The sequence below is a fragment of the Prionailurus viverrinus genome, chromosome F2 (genome assembly GCF_022837055.1).
Source record: "Prionailurus viverrinus isolate Anna chromosome F2, UM_Priviv_1.0, whole genome shotgun sequence".
Taxonomy (NCBI): Eukaryota; Metazoa; Chordata; class Mammalia; order Carnivora; family Felidae; genus Prionailurus; species Prionailurus viverrinus.
In genome coordinates, this window is record NC_062578.1 from 58,323,086 (window position 1) to 58,349,904 (window position 26,819).

General features: G+C 33.5%; 1 protein-coding gene and 1 long non-coding RNA gene across 3 annotated transcripts in view; one reads left to right on the forward strand and one right to left on the reverse strand.

The window, feature by feature from the left end:
- Positions 1-26,819, reverse strand: part of CSMD3 (CUB and Sushi multiple domains 3) — a 1,270,863-nt gene that overhangs the window by 1,066,918 nt on the left and 177,126 nt on the right. For both annotated transcript variants that reach the window (XM_047842282.1, XM_047842281.1), the window contains exon 3: positions 13,229-13,341. In XM_047842282.1, coding sequence (XP_047698238.1) covers positions 13,229-13,341 — 113 coding nt within the window. The remainder of the gene's footprint in view (positions 1-13,228; positions 13,342-26,819) is intronic.
- The window catches only part of LOC125156733 (uncharacterized), a 410,956-nt gene continuing 394,530 nt past the window's right edge, over positions 10,394-26,819 (forward strand). The window contains exons 1-2 of the long non-coding RNA XR_007148747.1: positions 10,394-10,462; positions 11,109-11,170. This is a non-coding gene — a long non-coding RNA (uncharacterized LOC125156733). The remainder of the gene's footprint in view (positions 10,463-11,108; positions 11,171-26,819) is intronic.

Below are 26,819 nucleotides of genomic sequence, written 5' to 3' on the forward strand. Positions count from 1 at the left end.
TGGACTTTACATTTTCATTTAAAAAATTTAATTACTCACAGTCATCTGAAATTTATGTTGTGGTACCTGTGTTAGGAAACCAAATCAATTCATCACATAAACTCCTACTACTCTAATATAAAACAAACAAAAAAGTACAAAAAGACAAATGAGAGACTAATTATACAAATAAATGTAGATGGAGAAATCCTCCAGGAGAAATCCTGGAGAAATTATGATGGAAGAGGTATCTTACACTATGGGAAGATAGTTCAGCAAATACCCCTAAATATAAAGGATGGAAAAGAAGGAAAGAAATAGCACTCATTATTTCAGATGATATTTACAAAATTATCCAAAAGTATACATAGAATGCTAATTAAATGCATATTAAATACTTTTAAAAATAATAGTAAATATGAAAAATACAAATCTTGAAGTTTTTAGATAGCATCTACCCATTTGAAGGATTTTTTATAAAATGATTCTTTTTTTAAGCTTATTCATTTATTTTAAGAGAGAGAGAGAGAGAGAGAGAGAAGGAACGCGTGCATGTGCACCAGTGTGTGAGCAGAGGAGGGGCAGAAAGAAAGAGAGAGAGAGAATCCCAAGCAGGCTCCACACTGTCAGTGCAAAGCTCCACGTGGGGCTTGATCCCACAAGCAGTGAGATCATAAGCTGACGGAGATCAAAGGCTGGATGCTTAACTGACTGAGCCACCCAGTTGCCCCTATAAAATGATTCTTAAAGGTCTCTTTAATTTGGCATTTTTAAGGTGATTGAAATCTATCTAAAATTTACTGAATCCAGATACTTATACACACATGCTGGGAAATAATTTTCCTTACGCCTGTCATGTTTTCCATATCTTATAAGCAGATGTACTGATTGTTCAGAAACAATATGGAAATATTATCTCCCTCCAGAGAAAAGGGCTGATTTACTTACTATCTACTCTGAAAGATCCTGGTTTCCTAAATTCAGAGTTCATTTTCTGTAGCACAACCCACTGTGTATGTGGGCATTTTCTGTCCTACTTATTCTGTGATAATTGAGGTTCTGAGAATCTGAACAATTGCTGATACTCTGGCTATTTGTATTGCTATCTGTAATAGCAATATAATAAAGTCCTTTGTCCCTGACTCCGTAGTTTGGTGTCTTCTGTCAGCAGCCATAAAATTGTGCCAGGCTAAATGGTTACCTTTCAAGTTGGGCAAAATCTCAGAACCTTCACAGTTCTTGACAATATGCTGATGTTGAACTATAAAGTTTTTACAGATGGGTCAGTAGTTTAGATTAATCCTTTGTCACTTGTAGAAAATAATTCTATTTATCAAAATGACCACACCAACATTGCATTATAGTTTGACACGTATTGCTACCTTCAGTTCTAGACATCATCTTTTCTAGCCACCATATCTGTACCAAGATGTTTTCCTTTGCCCCTGGGTCCTTATAATTACTCATAAAGTTTTTGAAATTCTGTCTAAGCACCTGTTTAAAGGATTGTATTGATAAAACGATTACTATTTAATTTATACAAAAGACTTGGCATTCTTCCATTGAGCGCTCTCTGCTGATCTGTTGGAATGACTGCCTCATCACGCATCAGTTCTGTCTCTAGTACTGACCTGTTAGTTCAGAGCTGCAACTCTTGAGCAGATTACTTCTTTCAGCCTCTGTCAGAATTTTGACCTTTGTCACTGGAACAGCACTGTGCGTGTGTGTGCATGTGTGAAAAGTGTCATTTCTTCCTTTGGTTCACACTGAAAATGGGTTAATACCCCATTAGCACTTTGATTCTGGGAAAAACTAGATCAGGGTGCTACTGCATAACTTATTTAGCCCAGATAACACTTGGAAAAATTGTCACTTCCATTTCATGATTTGAACAACTTTGTAAGAAAGAGAAACCAAATACTTGGATACAGTGATCCTTTTGAGAAAATGGAAATTTGAAGACTTTATATGACATAAAAATGCATTATAATATATATGAGTATATGGATATATAACAAACATATAGTACTGACTATATATTAATATTATGTGTTCAGTATTTAATATTATTGTATAAATATTATATTAATATATGCTATTGAATATTATATATTCAATGCATTATATTGAATATATAATTATTAATATGTAATTTTGAATATATACAACAGAATAGCAAATATATTAGCTAACATTTATTGAATGCTCTTTACATATTTGGCACTGCTCTGTGAATGTTGTATCATTAACTCCCCAGATCTTCAAAACACCTTGTAGAATCAGTATTATATTACTCATTTTACATTATGAAAAACTGAGTCTCACAGAAACTGAGTGATAAAGTCAACATTAAATATTGAGTCCTGCAACACTATGTTCAGCACTTTAAAATTATATCTATTACCCTATATTTTTCACTAAGAAAGACATGCTATGTTAGAAATTCATTCATATTAAAATGTGATCCTCTTGAAAAATAAAAATTTGAAACACATCATATTAACTTAAAATGTATCTAATCTATGCCATAGAAAAGATTTGCTATTTACTAACCTAAAAGAAATCAATTTACCAAAGTAAGGAGGAAAAAAAAAGTCAAGAATACATTATATCTTTTTGGGTAAAAATGGATCAACTCAGTTTGATTAATTATAAAATACATCTTCAAACCTTCTGTTCTTTCTGTCCTGTATTTTCTATCTTATTTTGAGCCATCACATAAATGAGTGATCACATCACATAAATGACTCACCATGATATACTAGGCAGGATTTTAAGGTGGGCTCCCAAATCCACCTCTTCACTGTGAATGCAGGTGGAATCTACAGATATGATGAGAATGTTGCCCTCATGTAAATTAGGTTACATTTTATGGCAATGGTGATGGGACAGTCCCTCCTGTGATTACGTTACGCTACTAGGACTCTTTACTAGCAAACTGGAGAGGGAGGTAAAGTTAGACAGATGTGCTCCAGCTGAGTTGGAAGAAAGCCTGGTTTTGAACTGTCTGTGGTGGGAGTAATGGTAAGGAACCAACAGGAAGCCTATGCAAACTAAGGAAAGTCCCTGGTCAATACCTGGTAAGAAAATAGGAATATTCATCAAACCACTGTAAGGAAATAATTATGATTTTGCACCTCCTATAACCAAATAAACAACATGCTTTTTATGTCTTCTTTTCCCACCATGAGATTCCATTAACTGAAGTTTGATAACAGCTTCCCACACGTGTTAGGATTAGAGGTTGACTTTTTAAAAACATGATTAAAAGGTATAACAAATTTAAAGAATGTTCTAGATAAAATATCACACTGTATGTAAAGTTATCATTTTCATTGGAATATTGAATAAATTTTTAATGCATTTTGTAACCTGTTTTCCTATGTGGTAGAGGGAAATTTACCAAAAATCCATCTTAAAACTGAAAGCCGTGTAACAAGTACTGACATTGGGATTATACAACAATTATTTTTCCATGGGAAATATAATTTTATCTAATACAGTATTCATATTTATGAATCAAAATAATTGATGCTATTTATTATTCCTATTGAAATCTTTGCATTTTATCTACATTTACTTTTTATGATATTAAATGATACCCTGTTAAGGCACATAACTATTTTTATAAGGAAGAAATAACTTTAGATTTAATTTTTTGTGTTATGCCATGATACTTATAGTCAAATAATAAACATAAAGTTATGTTTTTCTAACTTACTACATTTTAGAAGGGGGAAATCAAGATATATTCAAAATTTAATTTCTTTTTTAAAAATATATTCTTAAGTTAGCTAATATACAGTATAGTCTTGGCTTCAGGAACAGATCCCCATGATTCATCACTTACATACGACACCAAGTGCTCATCCCAACAAGGGCCCTCCTCATTTTCCCATTTTCCCCATCCTCCTAACTCCTCCACCCCCCTTAACCCCCAGTTTATTTTCTGCATTTGAGAGTCTCTTACAGGTTGCATCCCTTTCTGTTTTTATCTTATTTTTCCTTCCCTTCCCCTGTGGTCATCTGTTAAGTTTCTCAAATTCCACACATGAGTGAAATCATATGATATCTGTCTCTCTCTGGCTGACTTACTTTGTTTAGCATAGTACCCTCCAGTTCCATCCACGTTGTTTCAAATGGCAAGATTTCATTCGTTTTCATTCATTGAGTAGTATTCCATTATATATACATACCACATCTTCCTTATTCATTCATCAGTTCATGGACATTTGGGCTCTTTCCATAATTTGGCTATTGTTGATAGCACTGTTATAAACATTGGGATGCATGTGCTCCTTCAAATCAGCCCTACTGTATCCTTTGGATAAATTCCTAGTACTGCAATTTCTGGGTCACAGGTAATTATATTTTGGGGGAACCTCTAATTAATTTTGGGGAACCTGTAATTAATTTGGGGGGAACCTCTAGAGTGACTGCACCTGATTGCATTGTCACCAACACTGCAAAAAGGTTCCCTTTTCTCCATATCCTCACCAATATCTATTTTTTCCTGAGTTGTTCATTTTAGCCACTCTAGCCATTTTAGCCACCAGTGTGAGGTGGTATCTCAACGTGGTTTTGATTTGTATTTCCCTCATGATGAGCAATGTTGAGCATCTTTTCATGTGTCTGTTTGGCATTTGGATGTCTTCTTTGGAAAAGTGTCTATTCATGACTTTTGCCCATTTCTTCACTGCATTATTGTTTTTTGGGTGTTGAGTTTGGAAAGTTTTTTATAGTTTTTTTGATACTAACCCTTTATCTGATATGTCATTTGCAAATGTCTTCTCCAATTCTTTAGGATGCCTTTTAGTTTTGTTGATTGTTTCCTTCACTGTGCTGAAGCTTTTTAGCTTGATGAGGTCCCAATAGTTCATTTTTGCTTTTATTTACCTTGCTTTCAGAGACATGTCAAGTACGAAGTTGCTGTGGCTCAGGTCAAAGAGGTTGCTGCCTGTTTTCTAGGACTTTGATGGTTTCCTGTCTCACATTTAGGACTTTCATCCATTTTTGAATTTATTTTTGCTTATGATGTAAGAAAGTGGTCCAGTTTCATTCTTCTACATGTTATAAAATCGATGAACAGAAATCAGTTTCATTTCTATATACCAATAATGAAGCAACAGAAAGAGATATTAAGGAATCAATCCCATTTACAATTGCACCAAAAACATAAAATACCTAGGAATAAACCAAGCCAAAGAATTAAAAGGTATGTACTCTGAAAACTATAGAAAGCTTATGAAGGAAATTGAAGAATACACAAATAAATGAAAAAACATTCCATGCTCATGGATTAGAAGAACAAATATTGTTAAAATGTCAATACTATCCAAAGCAATCTACACATTCTATGTAATCCCAATCAAAATAGCACCAGCATTCTTCACAGGGCTAGAACAAACAATCCTAAAATTTGTATGGAACCACAAAAGATCCTGAATATCCAAAGTAATGTTGACAAAGAAAACCAAAGCTGATGGCATCACAATCCTGGACTTTAGCCTGTATTACATACAAAGCTATAATCATCAAAATAGTATGGTATTGGCAAAAAACAGACACGTAGACCCATGGAATAGAATAGATAGCCCAGAAATGGACCCACAAATATATGGCCAACTACTCTTGAACAAAGCTGAAAGAGTATCCAAAGGAAAAAAGATAGTCTCTTTAGATAATGATGCTCAGAGAACTGGACAGCATCAAAAATTATTTTTTTAATCAAGCATATAGTATATTTTCTTATAAGCTACCAATTATAACAACTTATCACAATGTATGGTATTTGAATGTATGAAACACACAAAAAATCTTTCACATATAATTAGAATCTTAAATTATCACTGTCTCAAACTTCATTCTAACATTCAAAATAAAAATGATAAATTATAGCAATTGACATACACAATACATTTAGCAACATATATGAAAGAAAGAAATTCAATGTGAAATGAGAAGTTTAATAATTCAATTTCTGGGGAATAGAATACAATCTTCAACATTATCCTATCTTTTCCACATGAGGCACAAAGATTAAATAGTTTGTATATCACTGGTTCTAGCAATTTTTCATGTTCATCTTAATATTCCTTTTATCCTATATGAGTGGTTTTATGTTTTTAAAAATACTTCATAAAGAAACTATTTACTTCAAGAAAGTAAAGATTTTTCAGCAAAGAAACTATGCTTAAAAGAAAAATAATGTTACCTAACATTTATGGCTTTTTCAAAGAAAAGTCCTTAAATTTCACTAAATCTTACCTTTTCCAGGTAAATATCAATTAATATCACAAGTTCAAAGTGGTTAAACATAGCCTACGTCTGCCCTTTAAGACACCGAGTGGCGTTTTAATTCTTGGAAAGTGGGAGATGCATTAAATTTGTCCTCACTACTGATGAAATTATTAGATATCCTATATATCAGGTGAGTTTTACAAGCATGTAGTAACTACTTTCCATATGCCAACAGGCATGTTTGCAAAATAAGTAAAATCGATTCTATACCCTTAAGCTTCTCATAGTCTAGTGAGAGCAAAACCATACAAAATGGTAATATATAGTATTGTGGCAAGGTGTGTACATATCTGAGCACATAGAAAAAACATCATTGAACATTTTGGGCTCAATTCTAGATTCCCTAAATGACTTTCCAGAAATGATTAAGGCTTGCACGAAGTCTGGAAGAATAAGAAATTCATGGGTCACAAAGGTGTGTACAGGTATTCAGGGCATAAGAGACAGAGATGTACTGTAGAAGAGTTTAAATAGCATAGTACATGTAGAAATTTAATTCATGTTCACGTGACTATTTTATGAATTAAGGTAATAGGTGAGAAACAATACTGGAAAACCATGTAGCTGTGGAGGTTGTGTATGCTACACTGTGCCGAAATATTGAAAAGTCTGAAAGCATTTACAAATTGATAGTACTATTGAAGCTTTGTTGTGAGCACCATGAAAGTGATTTATATCTTCCTGGATAATAGAGGTAAAACAACTCAAAATTTAATAAACTCTTGTTTAAAGCCGTCCACATATTTATTATAATACTGTGTCCTTTAACTTCATTCTGTAGATGATATTTATGAAAAAGGTGGATTTTGAACACTTCCAACTCTTTCAAAGGTAGAAAAGACAACCATGACTTAGAAGGTCAGTTTAGGATTAGGATGTTTCTGTGCCTAAGTAGGTTGACTATGAAATGTGAAAGGCAAAAGATTTGAATTTGATCAAGAGGAGAAAATGTCTTTACATGTATGACATCTGTGGGTTTTTTTAATGTAATATCTTTCATTTATTCTTAGAAGTATTTAAGGTGATGATCCATTAACTTCTTTTATGAACCCAACTTACCTTTATTGCTACCAACCTGTTTAATATATGTGATTTAATTACATAAATTTCTCTTGCTACAATTCAACTGTCTGGTCAGAAGTATAATTAACTTGATCCTAGATTATAAACTCTTCATGAAATTTCATGGTACTGCAATTTAAATTTTTAAAGCTTATGAATTGAAAAGAACCCCTAAAATTAAAAATCACTAATGTCATTTTTTTTGTTCTCAAGGATAAACTTTTAGTAAACATCTGTGACAGATAGTTAAACAGAATAGTAAGTAGTATAAATATTCATTTGTATTTCAAGTATTTAAAAAGGACAAAGAATACATAGGTCACATATAATATACATAAGAATGGGGGCTCTTGGGTGGTTCAGCCCTTTGAGCATCCAACTATGGATTTTCGCTCAGGTCATGATCCCAGTGTTCTGGGATCAGGTCTGCACTGAGTGTGGAACCTAAAAGTAAGATTCTCTCTCTCTCCCACAGCCCCTCTCCCCCACTTGCACTCTCTCTCTCTCTCTTTCAAATAAGTAAGTAAGTAAGTAAGTAAGTAAGTAAATAAATAAATAAATAAGAATACATTTCAGCTTTTATGTTCATATTGTTTTAATATACATTATCAGTAATTTTTATTTTTTAATACTCTTTGTACTAAACTCTATGTGATCATATCCATTTAACTATAAATGGAATTACGGTTTATAGTTAGATATAAAATGTCTCGAAAATGTATATGGTTTACATTTGTAGATAATTTAAACATATCTTTATGGGTTTACATTTGTAGGTCTGGTTTACATTTGTAGATGATTTAAACATATTTTTATGGGTTTACATTTGTAGGTCATTTAAACATATTTTTATATTAACCTTAATTTTTTGTTAAATTATTGCTCATTACATTTTTCATATAATTTTCTAGGGTGAGAAAATACTTGTAAAATGTTTAGCACTGTGATTGGCCCAAAGAAATAACTCAGTAAATGTTACCTAGTAATAGTAGTGTTATTAGCCAAATTTTTGTACTTCTGAATTAAAATGTGAAAATGATTTAACTGGATATTTTCTAAAGGTGAACATTTTAACCCTATGTTTTCTTAATTACTTGGTCATACAGATCAATAATCATTAAGGCATAACAACTACCTTGTGTTTGAAGTAAGTTTTCAAGACTGTAATTTTCAGTCTGTTTCTGATCATTGAATTGGCTCACTGATTATGCTGAAATTATTTATTGAGATTCTCATAAACATTAGAGTAACCACTTACTATCATATATATAATATTTATATATACACGATCCACAATATGCTTTCATTATATTGTTTCCAATATATGGAAATATATTTGTTTCCACAATAAATGATTCTAAAAGGGTAAAATATCCCATAGTATGTAACTATATGCTCTTTTACCTATAAAGAATGATTATGCATCTTTGAAGCAAAATGCAAAATAATTTTATTACACAAAATAGCTTTTTAGTAGAAACTGGAATATATTTTGAGTTGTTTGGCAGATTTAGAAAAGATATAAGCACATTTCTCATTGTGTATTCCGTATAACACAGATCTTAATCAGGTTTATCTCAATGAAATTTTGAAAAATGGTTATATCACTATCCATCATGGTATACATTAGTTTTTCTCAAATTTATTGTTTCATAGAACACTATTTTACTTGTTTGTTTTTATTAATATAAACAAATGAAAAAGTCCTGTAAAACAAACTTTGGGAAATAGTGACAAGATATAGAGGTGTATGATAGACAGTAATGAGAAAAGATAAAGATATATACAGCTAGTTTTAATGGGGAAATTTTCCACAGAAATTTAACAACTCACAACTTGGACTTCAAGAAGTTTAAAAGAAAAATGTTTCAAGTCAATTTGATCAAAATTTAGGAAACAGGGACAGTTTTTAAGTAAATGGGCTGTAATAGGATAATAAAGGATTTTAATAACTGGGTTCTGTGAAGATCAGAGACTTACATTTATCATTTATTTATTCTATTTTGGATTTGCAATTGGAATTGAAATGCATATGCTAGGACTTCACTCCACAGTGTGATTCAGGATATGTAATTGGAGCCAAGAATTCTATATTTTACATTTTAACAAATTATCCAGATTGTTCTGATATGTGTGGTCCAGTGTTGGCAGATTGAGAAACACAGATAAATTCACAACTATTAGTAATAAATAGAAATCTCATAAATTCTAATACACAAGGACGAGATTTAAGGACATTTTAAAAGATTAAGATGAAAGGTAAACCATAAGAAATACAGTCAACCGTATTCTAATAGGGTTGTATGGTGACAGATGGTAACTATACGTGTGATGAGCACAGCGTCTATAAGCTTGTTGGATCACTATGTTGTACACCTGAAACTAATGTAACAGCATGTCTCAACCACACTTTAATTAAAAAAAAAATGTAAATGATTATACACAGGAAAATGGAACGAAAATAAATGAGATTCAGATATTAGGATCATCTGAAAAATAAAATGAAAACATAAAAAATCATGCAGGTATAAATTTAGAGGAAATGTCCGGATTAGTAGATTCAGTAGGATCCAGAGTTGGAATTTGAGGTAATTGTGGTATGATAGCTTGGATTCAAAACGTAGGGGTGTTGGGGCACCTGAGTGCTTAGCCAATTAAGCCACCCACTATTGATTTTGGCTCAGGTGATGATCTTACAGGTTGTGGAATCAAGTCCTGCTGTTAGGCTCTGCGCTGACAGCAGAGCCTGCTTTGGATTCTTTCTCCCTCTCTCTCTGCCCCTCGCCCACTTACATTATCACGCGCACGCACGCCTATCCCCTCACCCCCCAAAGTAAATAACCAAACATTAAAAAAACGTAAGGGTGTGAAAAATGGGCTTTGAAACTTTTAACTACATTTCCTGGACGTCACTGTATGACAGTCCTGCCTTATCTGCAGTTTCACTTTCTGCAGATTCGCTATCGTCGGTTTAGGTTACCTGGCGTGAACTCTGAGCCAACGGTCCTTCTGACGAATCATCAGAGGTTCAATTGTAGCATAACTCTACACTACAGTGCCTACGTCATTCCCCTCACTTGGTCACGTAGGCATTCTATCATCTCACAGCGTCATAAGGAAGGTGAGTATAGTACAATATTTTGAGAGAGCGAGCGCCGCAGTTCACGTAACTTTAGTTACAGTATATTAGTATAATTCATTTTATTGTTAACTTCTTACTATGCCTAATTTATAAACTAAACTTTAGTATGTATGTGTAAGAGAAAATAAAGTATATACAGAGTTTGGTACTATCCACGTTTTTAGGCATTCACTGTGGGGCCTGGAACATAGCCAAGAGGATATGAGAATGAGAGGCCACCACACCTGCTGGCCTTGACAGTATCATTGGCCATGGTTAAATTAATAACAACTCAGAGCTAATCCCTCTAGAAAATGTTAACTAGTGTGACATGGTGTGGTAGGGTAAATGACGCCCATCTTCTCTCCCCTCCCACCTGTTACCTCCCGATATCTCTCGAACCGCTGAATATGTCACAGGACATGACAAAAAGAACCTTGCAAATGTAATTAAGCTTAGCAAATTTTACATGGGGAAGGGGAAATCAGAGAGATTTCAACAATGAGAAAGATACAGTGCAGCAGTTGCTGGCTCTCACACTTAGAGCCCAAGAACAAGGAAGAGAGAGGTCTTTAGGACCAATGGGCACTAGTTTCTTTCCAGAGCCTTCTGATAAGAGACCAACCAGCTGACATTTTTATTTCAGCCTTGCGAGACCCTGAACGGAGAAACTAGCAGAGATCACCAGGACTTCTCAGCTCCAGGACTGTGAGTTAGTATATTTTTGTTTTAAAATGCTAAATTTGTGTTCATTTGTTAAGTACCAATAGAAAGCTAGTAAACATGGTGGAAGGTACTATCACAAATCAATGCTTGAAGATGTTCTGTAGCATGAATACCAATCCCTCAATACTATATGGATGTCTCATACCTTATATTTTAAGTCAGGACCTCCAAAACATTTAAGTGTCATAAAGATATATGAATACATTTTTACAAAGCAGAAAAGACAGAAATTTAATGTTGTGCATCTAGAAAGAATGGAGAGCTTTAAAAATAGTTTTGAGTGTATTTCATGACACTTGAAAAGCAGAAAAGACAGAAATTTAATGTTGTGCATCTAGAAGGAATAGAGAGCTTTGAAAATAGTTTTGAGTGTATTTCATGACACTTGACAGCCAAACCAGAAAACTCGGCAATATCTTAACTCATGTTCCAAGCTACTACATTTTTGGTATACTTAGTACTTACTGAAAGAATCAACCAGCCTAAAATATATTTAGATTTTGATGAACAGAGTACAGGTTTTCTATTAAGGAGCCTCTAATGGAAAATTATTGTATTACTAACTCCTTCAATATTGCCAAAATTATACTTAAAATTAAACCTTTGTGTTTGTAGTGTTTTAAACTATGAATTAAGTTGCCAAGATAAAATACTCAATTATTGTGAAATCACCTTAGAAAAATAAGGATTATTACTAGCACAATGGAGGAAAATAAGTCTTAGAACGCAGCCTCCACTGCTAGACAAAAGATAGTTAAGAAATGTATTAGTTAGAAAATAGTGTAAAAACTGCTGTGATGTGTCATTATTTAGGGTATAAAAAGGAGAAAATATTTTTACTCATTTGTTTGCTAGAGGATTTTTTTCCTAGTGAGAAAGATAGCACTAAGATGAAATGTTTGTTTTAAAACTTTCCTCACATGCAAACTGTTAACCTTTATACTAAAGCAAGTCTACTTTGTATCTGTTTTCCAGTGTGCTCTTTAAACATATCATATTTTGAATTATAATGTGCTTTAGAAAGTAACCACCCCTGCTACTGTATTTATGTATCTGTTATGATAATTTTATATCTTGTGTGATGCATTCTGGTAATATGGTCCCCTGGGGAGGTTAGTTGATATCTGATATGCTATTCCTGTAGGTAGGGAGGGACTCTTCCCTAAACTAGGTGCAACTTAAAGAAGTAATTACAAGTCCATGAACTCCATCTGAGACCTTTGGGAATGGAGTATTTTTACCATCAGAATTTTTTTCACATTGTAAATAGGGAACACATGCAGATTCTATACATTTTTAACACCATCAGCAGAGCCTGTGGTACACTGAATTATCAAACAATCTTTGCAGAATGAAACTTGAGTAACCACACTATGTGGGGTAAATAGAGGTGATTAGTGGCCTCCAGTTAGTTCCGGTCATGTTTTGATGCCAAAACCAGGTAAAACCTTGGTGTCAAGAACTTCTTGGTTTTCCTTTATGGTTTTAGGTATTTAGGTATGGTTTTAGGTAACACTTTATGGATTTAGGGATTATGGATATGTGGAACTGTAAAGTCTGGCTTAGAATGGAAGACATAAACTCATGTCTCTTAATAGACTGTTTTTCTTGACTCTTAACTTGCAGAGAAGACAGATTACCAGGTTATTTTCTGGCAGAGAGGCAAAATACACAGGAAAATAGGGTGGAGTCTGTGATGCCTGAATCTCAAATCATACCTAATTTCCTGTTACTCTCATATTCGGTTCACTTTTGGGAATGTCTAACCCCATAATGGTTTCATGGTCTCATCTCCTAAGAAGACTTAAGGGAAAGATTTTCCTCTCTTCAGGTACACTGCAAGTGAAACATTAAAGCCTACCAATTCCATCATTTTATTGTATGTTAATGATGATTAACGTGACCCTCAGGATAAGATTTGAGCTAACAGGATAAATAATATTTTCCTGTCTGGTGATTCTTCTACCATTTCCACCCCAGAGAAGTTTGGTTTGACTCAATTACACTGGGCAGTGGTCATTTTATGTTAATATCACTTACCTTCATAATATACTTTAAACCCATGAGCGCTAACTGCAAAATCACTGGTCAAACGTAGTGAGAACACAGATTTGGTACTTGTCACTGGCGGTGGCAGATGGAATCCTGTTAACCTAAAAACATAAACGAAATTAATTGTTAGTGTTATAGACATTTTACCTAATAGAGTTGAAAGAGCATTAAAAGTCATTTTATCAAATCCCCAAGCTTTGTATAAATGTGTATGTGTGTGTATGTGAGGGTTTATAAACGAATTTATGTTGATTAAAACTCACTCATCAAAAACAATTCCTGTAGGTATATATAAATATATGGTTATTTACATATATATGAATGTGCATAACTATTGTATCTAGTACATATGTCATCTATATGAAAATACTGATCAATTTAGACTTTGGGAAATGAATTGTGAGAGTGTGTGTGTTTAGGTATCTTTTGCTCCTGATTTTAACAACTGAATATGCAGAAGATATTTTTGTCAATAAATTTTTTTCCTGATAGTTTAGAATATATAAAAAGAGTGGTATTTACTAAAATTTAATATTAAAGGAAAAATGTGATCCAGATATGACATCTTGAAACTGAAGAGTCTACAAATGATGTGATTTTTTTGCTTTATCATATTCTAAAATTTCAGTTAGTTCTATTAAAACTAATAGATGCAAATTGCTTTTTGGTTATATTGCATATTTTACAAAACAAATATTTGATTTTTTTACCAAAATGTATTGCTTATTTTGCTAATACTTTATTGGATATAGTTACAAGCTTGGTTATGTAATTAATTTGCAACTGATACTTTTTCTAAACCAGAAAAGAGAAATTAAGAATTAAAGAAAACCACATACATGGAATATAGTTTTTCTAAAATTAATGAAAGTACATACTTGTTAATTTTTCTATGAATTGCCTTTTATGTTCTTTACTTTATCATGTTTATTATTAATATTAGAATAAGAATTAGTAATTTCATGCAATGGAATTATACCTTTTTAAATACACAGTAATTGCTATTTTTGCCCAACATTGTACAGGATTAATCTACATTGAAATTACCATATATTTCATTGCTGTATAACAGTAACTCTCATTTGTCAGGTGTGCTTATACTCTAAAAATTATTAAGAACCCCAAAAAGATTTTGTGGGATTTATCAACATGTGCCATATTTAAATTTTTTTAAGGTTTTGTTTATTTTTGAGAGAGACCGACAGACAGAATGTGAGTAGCACTGGGCCAGAGAGAGAGGGAGACACAGAATCTGAATCAGGCTCCAGGCTCCAAGCTGTCAGCACAACCTGACGTGGGCTCGAACCCACGAAACGTGAGATCATGACCTGAACCAAAATCAGTTGCTCAACTGACTGAGCCATCCAGGCGCCCCAATATTTGCCCTATTTAAAATAAAACTGAGAACTGTTTTTTACATGTGCATTTGTTACTTAATTTAAAAATAACCAGAATAGGCACATTACATGTTTACGTCAATCATATTTCAACTCAAGATAAGTATCTTTTCTAAAACAAAAATGAAAAGAATGCCTTGTATTTTGTTTTTTAGAAATCTTTTTAATATCTGGTCTATTAGCAGAAATTATTTGGATTCTCAAATCTACTTCTTTATTCAATATTTTGGATTACATTATTTTGGTTGATGGATATGAAGAACTGTGGCCTCACTTAAGTGTGTGGTTGGAAAAGGGAAACTATTTCTAATAGCCTTTGCAGATTAAAGTGGATGCTCTTTTTTGATACTACACAAAAACTTCACAAGTTAGTTTCGATGTTGAATTTAAGCCATATCAATTAATTGTTGTATTGTGTAGCATTAAAATTCATTGCTTCATCTTGTTCTTATAATGGGTCCTTTTTATCCAGGCAACGTTTAACAAGCATTGATCATTTGAGTTAGATCTTCCAAATGTTACATTTTATTATAAACTATCAAAAAATCACATTTATTTTTATTGCTACTGATCTCATTAGAAAAGTCATTAAACTTGGAGAAACTTTAAAGCTTACAGTAATGGATTGAAGCTTTCCAAAATTCTATTTTTTTTACTTGTAAACTCAGATTTCATCATTAACAACAGATCCTGTCAGTTGTTTTCCCTTGAAGTAACAATTCAGGTTCATTGCATGTGTATATGCGTGGCTGTGTGTGTGTGTGTGTGTGTGTGTGTGTGTTTCAAAAAATATATGCCAGACATACAGATGTGATTAACATTTATGTCAGTCACTCCAGTAAAGAGGTGTTCCATGAGAAAGTGGCTAGTTCAGTGATCTTGTAGAACCCCTAAAAGTGCCTAAAGACCTTCAAACATCCATGGATCACATTTTGAGAACCACTGCTGTATAGGAGTCTATTGCAATAAATACACCACACTAAATTTATACATTCTACAGTTGATGGGCATTTGGGTTGTCTATGATCAGTCCAGTGTGTTTTCATCAACATTCTTGCAGAAGTTCACTTGTACATACTTATCTGGAAGTTTCTCTAAGGTTTATCAGCATTTAAAACTTTAATTTTTTCTCTTTTTGCTGAGTAAGTTGCATGATTTCCTATTTGGCACCTGGTTAGAAGTATATCTCTGAAATTATAAACCAATGAGTTGCTTTAGTTATATCTGCTTACCATGTATATCTGATTTGCATTGCAATTGGATAACATTTTCTGTATGAATTGAATCCTTTGAGATTCTCAAGATTTGTTTTATGGGTCAGATATTGTGATTTTTTATTTGCCTAGTTTTCTTATGAAGGAAAATATATTATTTTTCTATTCCTAATCCAAATTAACACAAACTGAATGTGCATTATTATCTCATAGTTATGTGGGGGTTGGTAGACTATAGCTCAACTGGTTCTCTGCTTGTAGTCTCATGAAGCTGAAATCAAAGTGTTAGCTGGGCTGCATTGCTTCTAGAACCTCGGGAGCTATATCTGCTTTCACTTCCAAATTTATAAAGCTGTTGCCAGATTTAAATTCCATGCAGTTGTAGGACTAAGGTCACGTTGGCTTGGGGTCATTCTCAGGTTTTAGAGATCGCCTGCATTTCTCAGTTTGTGGCCCCCTTCCTGCTTTTTCAGAGTCAGCAAGGGCAGTGCGAGTTCTCTTTCTTCAAATATCTTTCCTTCCACTTCATTCTTCTGCCTCCAGATGGAGAGAGTTCTCAACTTTTACATGCTCATGTAATTAGTTTGTGTTCAAATTGATAGTTCAGATATTTTCCTATTATAACATCTGTCTCGATCCCATTTGTAGAGTTATTTTTGCCGTGCAATTTAACATATTCATCCATTCCCAGAGAACCATTATTCTAGGATCACTCTGGCTACTGTAATGAGTATTTATCATTGGAGGAGCAGCATTTAGTATATCTTTAAGATAGGTTTGTTAATCATGTTCAAGTGTTCTCTTTGCTAACTATAATTTAAAAATCTGATAGACTAGTTGATGAAAGAGATATGCTAAAATCTCACAATATGATTGTAGTTTTTATAGTTTTCCTAGTAGTTATGTCCACTTTAAAATATATTTGGGGGCTACATTATTAGGTGTGTACAGTTTAAATGATTATATTTACTAGTAAATTGAATATTTTGTCTTTATGAAGTGCTACCATATTTCTAATAATCTGATCGTAAACTTTATCTTGATATTCATAAATCTATAACTTAATTTATTAGAATTAATCTAGATCATCTTTTAATCTTCAATGTTTTTGTATCCTTGTTTTTTAAAATATGTCACTTATAACCAGAATATACTAGGCTATAGTTTCAAATACATGAAAGATTATATGGGGAACTGGGGTGGCTCAGTTGGTTGAATGTCCAAGTCTTGATTTAAGATTTTTTTTTACTTTTTAATGTTTATTTTTGAGAGAGAACACAAGTGGGGGAGGGGGCAAAGAAGGAGGCAGAGAATCTGAAGCAGGCTACTTTCTGTCAGTGCAAAGCCCGATGTGGGACTCAAACCCATGAACCATGAGATCATGACCTGAGCCAAAGTCAGACACTCAACTGACTGAGCCACCCAGGCACCCCTAAAATATGCCATTTATACCAGCATATACTAGGCTATGCTTTTATATACATCAAAGATTACAGATAAATAAGATCTTAAAAAACAAAAGAAATTGCCACAGCCATTCCAGCCTTCAGCAACCACCACCCTGACCAGTCAGCAGCCATCAACATAGTGGCAAGACCCTCGACTAGCACAAGATTATGACTCACTGAAAACTCAGAGATTGGTTAGCATTTTTAAATAATAAAGCGTTTTTTAAATTAAAATATTTAATGTCCATTTTTTAACATAATGCATACTTAATAGATTACAGTATAGGGTAAATACAGTTTTATATGCACTGGGAAATGAAAGAAGTTCATTTGACTTGCTTTATTGTGATATTCACTTTATTTCAGTGGCCTATAACCAAAACCTCCGTAAATTTCTGTTGTATGTCTATACTTTATAAGACTTCATTTTGTAAGTTAGTATTTCTGTGTGTAGTTAGTTATTAAGCATCTTTCTTTCTCCTTTGGATGCTAACCTTTCTGAAGTCATTCCTTGTAACTCACTAGTTTATCAGCAGTGCTTTCATGAAGTATCTATCATGTAGGAGGGCCCTCAATAAACAGCTGTTAAGTTCATGAATTTGGGTGGTAGGAGAACGTGAATGCCATCAGAGCACTTGCTTTTTCAAACAAAAAAACTGTGTTCTTAGAACAGCATTCTCAAAAATCATAAAATGTCAAGGGACTCCAATTGTTAAGAAAATTCAGGTAGTCTACATAGACATTCCTGTTGAATAAGACATAATTTTCACCATAATAGTAACCTCAAAAGTTGAAGGGAGATCATGTATCTTAGGCACTTCTATTTGAAGTATTTTTCAGGATATAACTATATAGTTTTAAAACTTACTTTTCAGGTAAAGCTAATATGATTTTTATCTTTAATATGAACTATGAATTATAATATTTAAATATACATGTATTGTACTTGACATTAACATGTTTTCTAGGTAATCTAAAAATCACAGTCTTTTATGGATAAGTATGATCTTTTTCCATCAATCATTTGTACTGATTCAGATACTTGTGAAAAATTTGGTGTTTTGCATATATTGTTAAATCATTGAATTATAAATTATATTTCCTCGTATTGATGTATTTTAAAACTGCATAGTGAATGGCATTTTATGTTCCTTTGAAAAGAATACCGTAGTGAAACTGTATTTTCTCTGACTTAGAATTGAAGAAATCACAGTTCGAAAATGATCAGTAAATAGTTCAAATTCATACTGCTGGTGAGCAGTGGAGCAAAGAAGTAAACCCATAACTTCTAACTCCAGTGTATTTCTTTTCCAGTAGTGATTTTTACCATAAGGAATGTGATATTTTCATGAGGGCAGTACATATTTAATTCATTTTTGTTTCTTCACAATGCCTGTATAAATTTCTTAACAGATATTTGGAATAGATAAGAACATAATTTTACCCACATGATGGCTTTAAGTAGTTGATACTGGTAAAAACTGTGTCACAGTTTTAAGGTCATTAAATTAAAGGCCAGGAAGGTAATGTGGAATGCCCATCTGTACTTGTTGATGCATTTACAGCTAATATCACTAGTGGTTAGCAAAGAGATTTTCCTAGTGGAAAACTAAGTAAGATTAGTCAGCAAATATATCAGGGGAAAATCCTAGAATGATGCAATGTAAATTTCCTTCAGATATTATTTTTTTTAAATGTTAAAAATTGAGAAAAATTGGCTGATGATTGAAATGTATTAATTTTTTAAAATTTTAAAAATGTTTGTTTATTTTTGAGAGAGAGACAGAGTGTGAGTGGGTGTGGGGCAGAGACAGAGGGAGACACAAATACAAAGTAGACTCCAGGCTCTGAGCTTTCAACACAGAGCCTGACGCGGGGCTCTAACCCATGAACTGTTAGATCATGACCTGAGCCAAAGTCAGACGCTTAACCGACTAAGTCACACAGGTGCTCATGAAATTTATTAATTTTAAGTAGTGACTTTGTTTTATGCTATCAAAACAATCACCATTTTCTACCATCATAAATTTAGCACATATGCACGTAAACTCAGATTAAAGAAGAATCATTTCCTCTTAAGACATTTAGCTTAATGAAAAATTTATAACATTTCCTCTGTTTTTCATATTTCACTGTTATTTGGTGAATATTTCTCATGGCCCAGGGCTAGTTTATGGCCATTTTTTCCCAGTAGATCCTCTTATGTGACAGAATGGCACACATGTTGTTTATTTTTCATCCTATGTTTTATAGTTTCTAATGTATAGCATCTATTCTCCCTGCTTCCTAATCATACATACACCTCAAATATATTTTAACATTTTATTATTTACTAGGCAAAGCATTTATCAGAGGCTGTTGTATGTTTTAAAAATCATGCACTTGAAATGGGTGATCCTGTTACTTCTTATGGTCCCTTTTAGATGAAACCAAGCATTCTTTAAGCATTTCCACTTACAAAGATTCAGAAACATTAATGATGTCTCACACTGTATAGAGTAACTAGATTTAGGGAGAATTACATAATGAACTTATATCTTTCCATCAATGACTAACAGGAAACATACTAAAATAATTACTTGGTAATTAATGCAGAATTGGTTTAAATTTAAATTACAAGAAAGTAATATATAATGTCAATGCATATGCTCTTTGAATAATGGTCTGTTTATTTAAGAATTAAAAAAAATAATGACAATGTGCCATTTTATAGTACAACGTAATGGAAACTCTTAAAGCATCATGGATAAGAATAATACCTGTCTCATTATATAAATGTTTACCAACTTCTTTTTTTTTCAATATATGAAATTTATTGTCAAATTGGTTTCCATACAACACCCAGTGGTCATCCCAAAAGGTGCCCTCCTCAATACCCATCACCCACCCTCCCCTCCCTCCCACCCCCCATCAACCCTCAGTTTGTTCTCAGTTTTTAAGCGTCTCTTATTCTTTGGCTCTCTCCCACTCTAACCTTTTTTTTTTTCTTCCCCTCCTCCTTGGGTTTCTGTTAAGTTTCTCAGGATCCACATAAGAGTGAAAACAAATGGTATCTGTCTTTCTCTGTATGGCTTATTTCACTTAGCATCACACTCTCCAGTTCCATCCACGTTGCTACAAAGGGCCATATTTCGTTCTTTCTCATTGCCATGTAGTACTCCATTGTGCATATAAACCACCATTTCTTTATCCATTCATCAGTTCATGGACATTTAGGCTCTTTCCATAATTTGGCTATTGTTGAGAGTGCTGCTATAAACATTGGGGTACAAGTGCCCCTATGCATCAGTACTCCTGTATCCCTTGGGTAAATTCCTAGCAGTGCTATTGCTGGGTCATAGGGTAGGTCTATTTTTAATTTTTTGAGGAACCTCCACACTGCTTTCCAGAGTGGCTGCACCAATTTGCATTCCCACCAACAGTGCAAGAGGGTTCCCGTTTCTCCACATCCTCGCCAGCATCTATAGTCTCCTGATTTGTTCATTTTGGCCACTCTGACTGGCGTGAGGTGATATCTGAGTGTGGTTTTGATTTCTATTTCCCTGATGAGGAGTGACGTTGAGCATCTTTTCATGTGCCTGTTGGCCATCCGGATGTCTACTTTAGAGAAGTGTCTATTCATGTTTTCTGCCCATTTCTTCACTGGGTTATTTGTTTTTCGGGTGTGGGGTTTGGTGAGCTCTTGATAGATTTTGGATACTAGCCCTTTGTCTGATATGTCATTTGCAAATATCTTTTCCCATTCCATTGGTTGCCTTTTAGTTTTGTTGGTTGTTTCTTTTGCTGTGCAGAAGCTTTTTATCTTCATAAGGTCCCAGTAATTCATTTTTGCTTTTAATTCCCTTGCTTTTGGGGATGCGTCAAGTAAGAAATTGCTATGGCTGAGGTCAGAGAGGTCTTTTCCTGCTTTATCCTCTAGGGTTTTGATGGTTACAAAATCAATGTACAGAAATCAGTTGCATTCTTATACACTAACAATGAAGCAACAGAAAGACAAATAAAGAAACTGATCCCATTCACAATTGCACCAAGAAGCATAAAATACCTAGGAATAAATCTAACCAAAGATGTAAAAGATCTGTATGCTGAAAACTATAGAAAGCTTATGAAAGAAATTGAAGAAGATATAAAGAAATGGAAAGACATTCCCTGCTCATGGATTGGAAGAATAAATATTGTCAAAATGTCAATACTACCCAAAGCTATCTACATATTCAATGCAATCCCAATCAAATTTGCACCAGCATTCTTCTCGAAAGTAGAACAAGCAATCCTAAAATTTATATGGAACCACAAAAGGCCCCGAATAGCCAAAGTAATTTTGAAGAAGACCAAAGCAGGAGGCATCACAATCCCAGACTTTAGCCCCTACTACAAAGCTGTCATCATCAAGACAGCATGGTATTGCCACAAAAACAGACACATAGACCAATGGAATAGAATAGAAACCCCAGAACTAGACCCACAAATGTATGGCCAGCTAATCTTTGACAAAGCAGGAAAGAACATCCAATGGAAAAAAAGACAGTCTCTTTAACAAATGGTGCTGGGAGAACTGGACAGCAACATGCAGAAGGTTGAAACTAGACCACTTTCTCACACCATTCACAAAAATAAACTCAAAATGGATAAAGGACCTGAATGTGAGACATATGTTTACCAACTTCTAAGGAGGTGTTATTTCTAGGAGGCTGAGAGTCAAGAATGACTGGATCTGTACTACAACAATGTAATCAAATGCTCCTTAAATACACACACACACACACACACACACACACACACACACACATATATATATATTTAACATTTTTTATTTTTTTAATGTTTATTTTAAGACAGAGCATGAGCAGGGGAGGGGCAAAGAGAACGGGAGAGAGAATCCCAAGCAGGTTCCACACTGTCCGTGCAGAGCCCAGTGCTGGGCCTGAACCCACAAACGATGAGATCATGACCTGAGCGGAAATCGAGAGTCAGAGGCATAACTGACTGAGTCACTCAGATGCCCCAAAAGCCATATTTTTAAGTTAAAAGGCTATTCTCTTATTACTGCTTATAACGAGTTTGGGTGGAACCAGACATGGGGAGTAGAAAAAGATAAAGAGAGTAAGCTTTCTTTTAAAAAAAAGTGGTAACATTACCCCAAATCCCCAGCTTTGTGATGGTTAAATTAGAGAATTCATGTGGAATGGCCTGGTATATTTTCTGGAATCTAAGAAATAGCCACTAAGTGTTAGTTTCATTAGTACTATGACTCCAAATCCACTGCCCTTTCATTTGCATTCTATGTCATGCTATAGCTACGATAAATTGTATTATAGCACCAGCGTTCTCATGATGATTTCTCATTACTCACAGTAAGAAATTTAGATCAAAGTATCTTACAATTTTACTTTGTTCTTATAAACAAAGGTTATATAGTTCTTAAAAATGATCCAGGTGATATACAGGGAATTCTTTGCTGAAGTGAACTGTTAATCTATTTAATTTTAAAATGAATGGGAAAACCTCAGGAACAAGCAGATATTTAAAATAATGACTGTTCTGTGCTAGTAAATCATGTATACCCTATTGATATTGGGGTACATGAAGCACAGCCCGATAATTCATGGTTGCATCAAGATGTCACTAATTGTAATATCAAAGGAAAAGATGGCTGTGGCAATATTTGAATAATTATATCATTTGTTGCAATTAAATGAGCAGAAACTTCTCTCAAATATAAAATTCCTGAAAACGGCATCTTATGTGAGAAAGCAAATTCACAATGTTAGGAACATCTGTTAGGTATAGACGCAGATATGGAAATGAGTACATATATTGATATATATACGGATATGGATAGGGATTGGGGTAGATATGGATATGACTATGAACATAGTAAAGTTATAGATATAAAGGTAGGTGACCAGCTTTCATTTCCACTCTTTCATATTCTTTCCACTGTATTGAATGAAGTACCTGTAAATCTTGGAAAGTTGCCAGAATACTTCTCTTGCCAACATTGTTCTCTGATAGATTTTGCCACTTCCGTAAGATTTAGATAGTGGATTAAAAGTGTTAGTTATTATTATGTCTTGACAGGTAGGTGCTGGACTTTAACAGGTGTTAGAGGTGAGATTTTTCCATCAGCTTACTTGAATTTATGTTTAAAGCAATTGTTTTGATCTTACAAACAATTGAGCTCATCACTGCAAATTTCTGATTTCTGAAAGCTAGTGAAGTTCTCCCTGACCTTCATTCCTTGGTCTGAAATTATTATTCTTGTTATTACATATTTACATGCTCTAAGTATTTTAGGTTTTTCCCTTACTTTCTGAACCTTAGAGATGCACAAATATGTATAACCACTATTCCATCGAGAAAACTTTTTCTTCCCTCAAAAAGTTTGAACATGTTCTGAACTCACTGTATCTAGAGTTACTCCATTTACATAAAACTCATTCTTTACTGTGATGTTAGAGTTTCATCTTTAGGATCAACATTTTCCCCAGGACCCATGTAATATATTACTAGAAAGTTTTTTCAAAATCAGTCTTTGCAATTTTTTTCCACTGTCTTCTGCCAATATTGCCAAACTTGCATAATGTCCCTTCTTTCTGATTTTATTTTATTTATTCGTTCACTGAACCACTTATCTTTGGTAGTATAAATGATCATAATTCCAATGACAGTGTAATTGAGCCTGAAAAGTTTTGAAGTATAGTGAATTTATGGTGGGCAATTAATGAATGCTAGACATTTAAATCTATTTTATGAGGTCCCCATCTTGCATAATTACCTGCAGTTGTTCATGAACATATTTTCCAAAGTTGGGGTTTTATGAAGCAGCTGAAGTTAGTGACCGTAAGCTTGGATTCTAGGGTATACAACTGGAAAACACATGTTTCACTGCTTGTCAGTAATGTGATATTGGGTAAGGTATTTTATCTCAATAAATTCAGGGTAAGATGAGATTAATCCAAGGAATTATCCCATAGCTATCTTGTGAGGATTAAGTGGGACAATGCTTATAAAAATTTAGCAAGTGCTTCACACATGATAAATACTATTTCTACCATAATTATTTTGGTGATAAAGCTACTCAGGGCTCATCTTATTGGCATAAACACATTAAATGATAATTCTGGTGTTGGACTCCCTGGAGTAAATCTCTGTGTGGCCATTTGCTATTGTGTGAGATTGGGCAAGTTAGTTCCCTCCCTATCTGCTTTCTCACTGGCAAAATATGAATGAAAATAGTACCTACCCCTTAAGTTTTTGTCAGTTTTAAGTAAGTGAATCCAAGCACATCACTTGGAACAATGCCTGGCATTTAGCAAGTACTACAGAAGTGTTTGCTGTTATTGTTATTCACTCTTAATAACAAACATGAGAATTAGAAAGTTCTTTCATAACCAACCAGAATTTTCTTCCTATAGCACCTAATTATTAATACTTACAATAGACTTAGATTACGTAACTAAGTGTAATTCTTCAAGTATATGCTATTATGCTCTTCTAAATTGCTCCCCCCGCCTAGTTTAACTTTCCTAAGGCTTTTATTTTGGATATAAAATTAGTGAAGACCCATTACATGATGTTTGCTTAAGGTAAATGTATGCGTAAGAAAGAGATGAGAACTTTATTACATCCCCTAATCACTGATAAAACTTTCCAATTAGGAAGAAAGGGGAGAAAAAAGGAGAAAGAATGGAAGAGATGGGATGAGACCGTATTTGTCCTTAGAAACCTGAAATTCTTGATATTAAGCGAAGTGATTCCCTCCATCCGCTATAAACACTGCTGTCTTTTCCTTGTCCCTTCCGAAGACCTCTGACACGCCATATTATACTACCTTGACGTTTGAATTTTACTGTAATTCTTATGGTCCTCTACATTCACTAAGGAAGAAAAAGAAAAACATGATTCTACAAATGTATATTTTGTATTCTTCCATGTTAACAACTGTTTGACCCATTTATCCAATACACATAGATAAGGATTTATCTCAAAATTAATGGCTTTTTGTGTTTCCCAGAAAAATATTATTGATTATCTCTCAGTTTAGCAAAACATGAAAATTATATGACATGTTTTTTATATATAACACATGTGTATGTTGGAAGTATAGAATTTTGTCTATTTTTTTCTAGGCATTAAAAGGTTTGTTCTTTTTTAAAAAAACATTTTTTAAGGTGTATTCATTTTTTAGAGACAGAGCATGAATGGGGGAGGGGTAGAGAGAGAGGGAGACACAGAATCCAAAGCAGGCTCCAGGCTCTGAGCTGTCAGCACAGAGCCCGATGCAAGGCTTGAACCTATGAGCTGTGAGATCATGTCCTGAGCTGAAGTCAGACGCTCAACCAACTGAGCCACCCAGGTGCCCCAAAAGGTTTGTTCTTAAAAGAAATGACCATACACTTAATCAATGTCCCCACAGAGATATCTAATATAGATATACTTATTCTATATTCTTTATAGTCCAGAGATGAAGACAAATTTTTATTTAACCTAAACTGATCATAAAAAAGATTTTGGTATTTGATGCTACTCACCAGTTTTATGGATTTAGATAAAGTATTAAATTGTACAAAAAGTAAATAAAACACTGTATTTGGAGAGTTTTAAATAAAGCTTTATGCTGGTAATGATTAAATATGTTTTTATAAAGATACTATACAGTCTAACCTAGATATTCTAAAAATTAGAAAAGTGTGGGCTCTTTGACAGAGTAGTTTTGGTTCTGCTTCTAAGTCAATACTTTGTTTTAAAAGATACTGAATAGATGCAATTGAGACTATACCAATTATTCTAACAAAGTGTACATAATCATTAATTTTATCCATTGTGCCCAACATCACTTTCTTATAAATTTTCACAACTGTCTTGGAGATAATGATCTCTTTATATATATACATATATCAATACAATTGGTAAATGATGTAGCTTTTTGAAAACTTTGTCTATTTTAGGTTAAATAAAATTATAATCTGTCTCTATTGGAATATATGATAAAGAAAATATTAATATGAGAATGCAGTGGCATAGAACATATGCACAGTCATTTCTCTACCTAATTAGTGTATTTGGACATGATTTAAGCTAATTTGTGTTATCAGATAATTTATATGTTAAATGAAAAATCAGTCCAATAATCTATTATTTAAAAATAATCATAATTCAGACCCAAACATTTTAAATTTAACAAATGGTTAAAATTAAATATTAAATTATGTCTTATATTGTTATGGACTGTGTTACTATATATAAAGTATTTTTTTAAAGTCATTCTTTTACAGGATCAAAAAAAATTGTAAAATTTTACACTTCGTAACACTGAAGATGATTAAATGTGATACATGTTAGCAAACATAATTAGATAATGGTATAAATATTCTGTCTTACTTTAGAGATAATATCTTTATGTACCTTGGTGTTCCACATTCAATATCCTAGGGATCCTTAAGTAAATTCTACATTCAACATGGGGCTTGAACTCACAACCCTGAATCAAGAGTTGCACGCTCTACCGCCGAGCCAG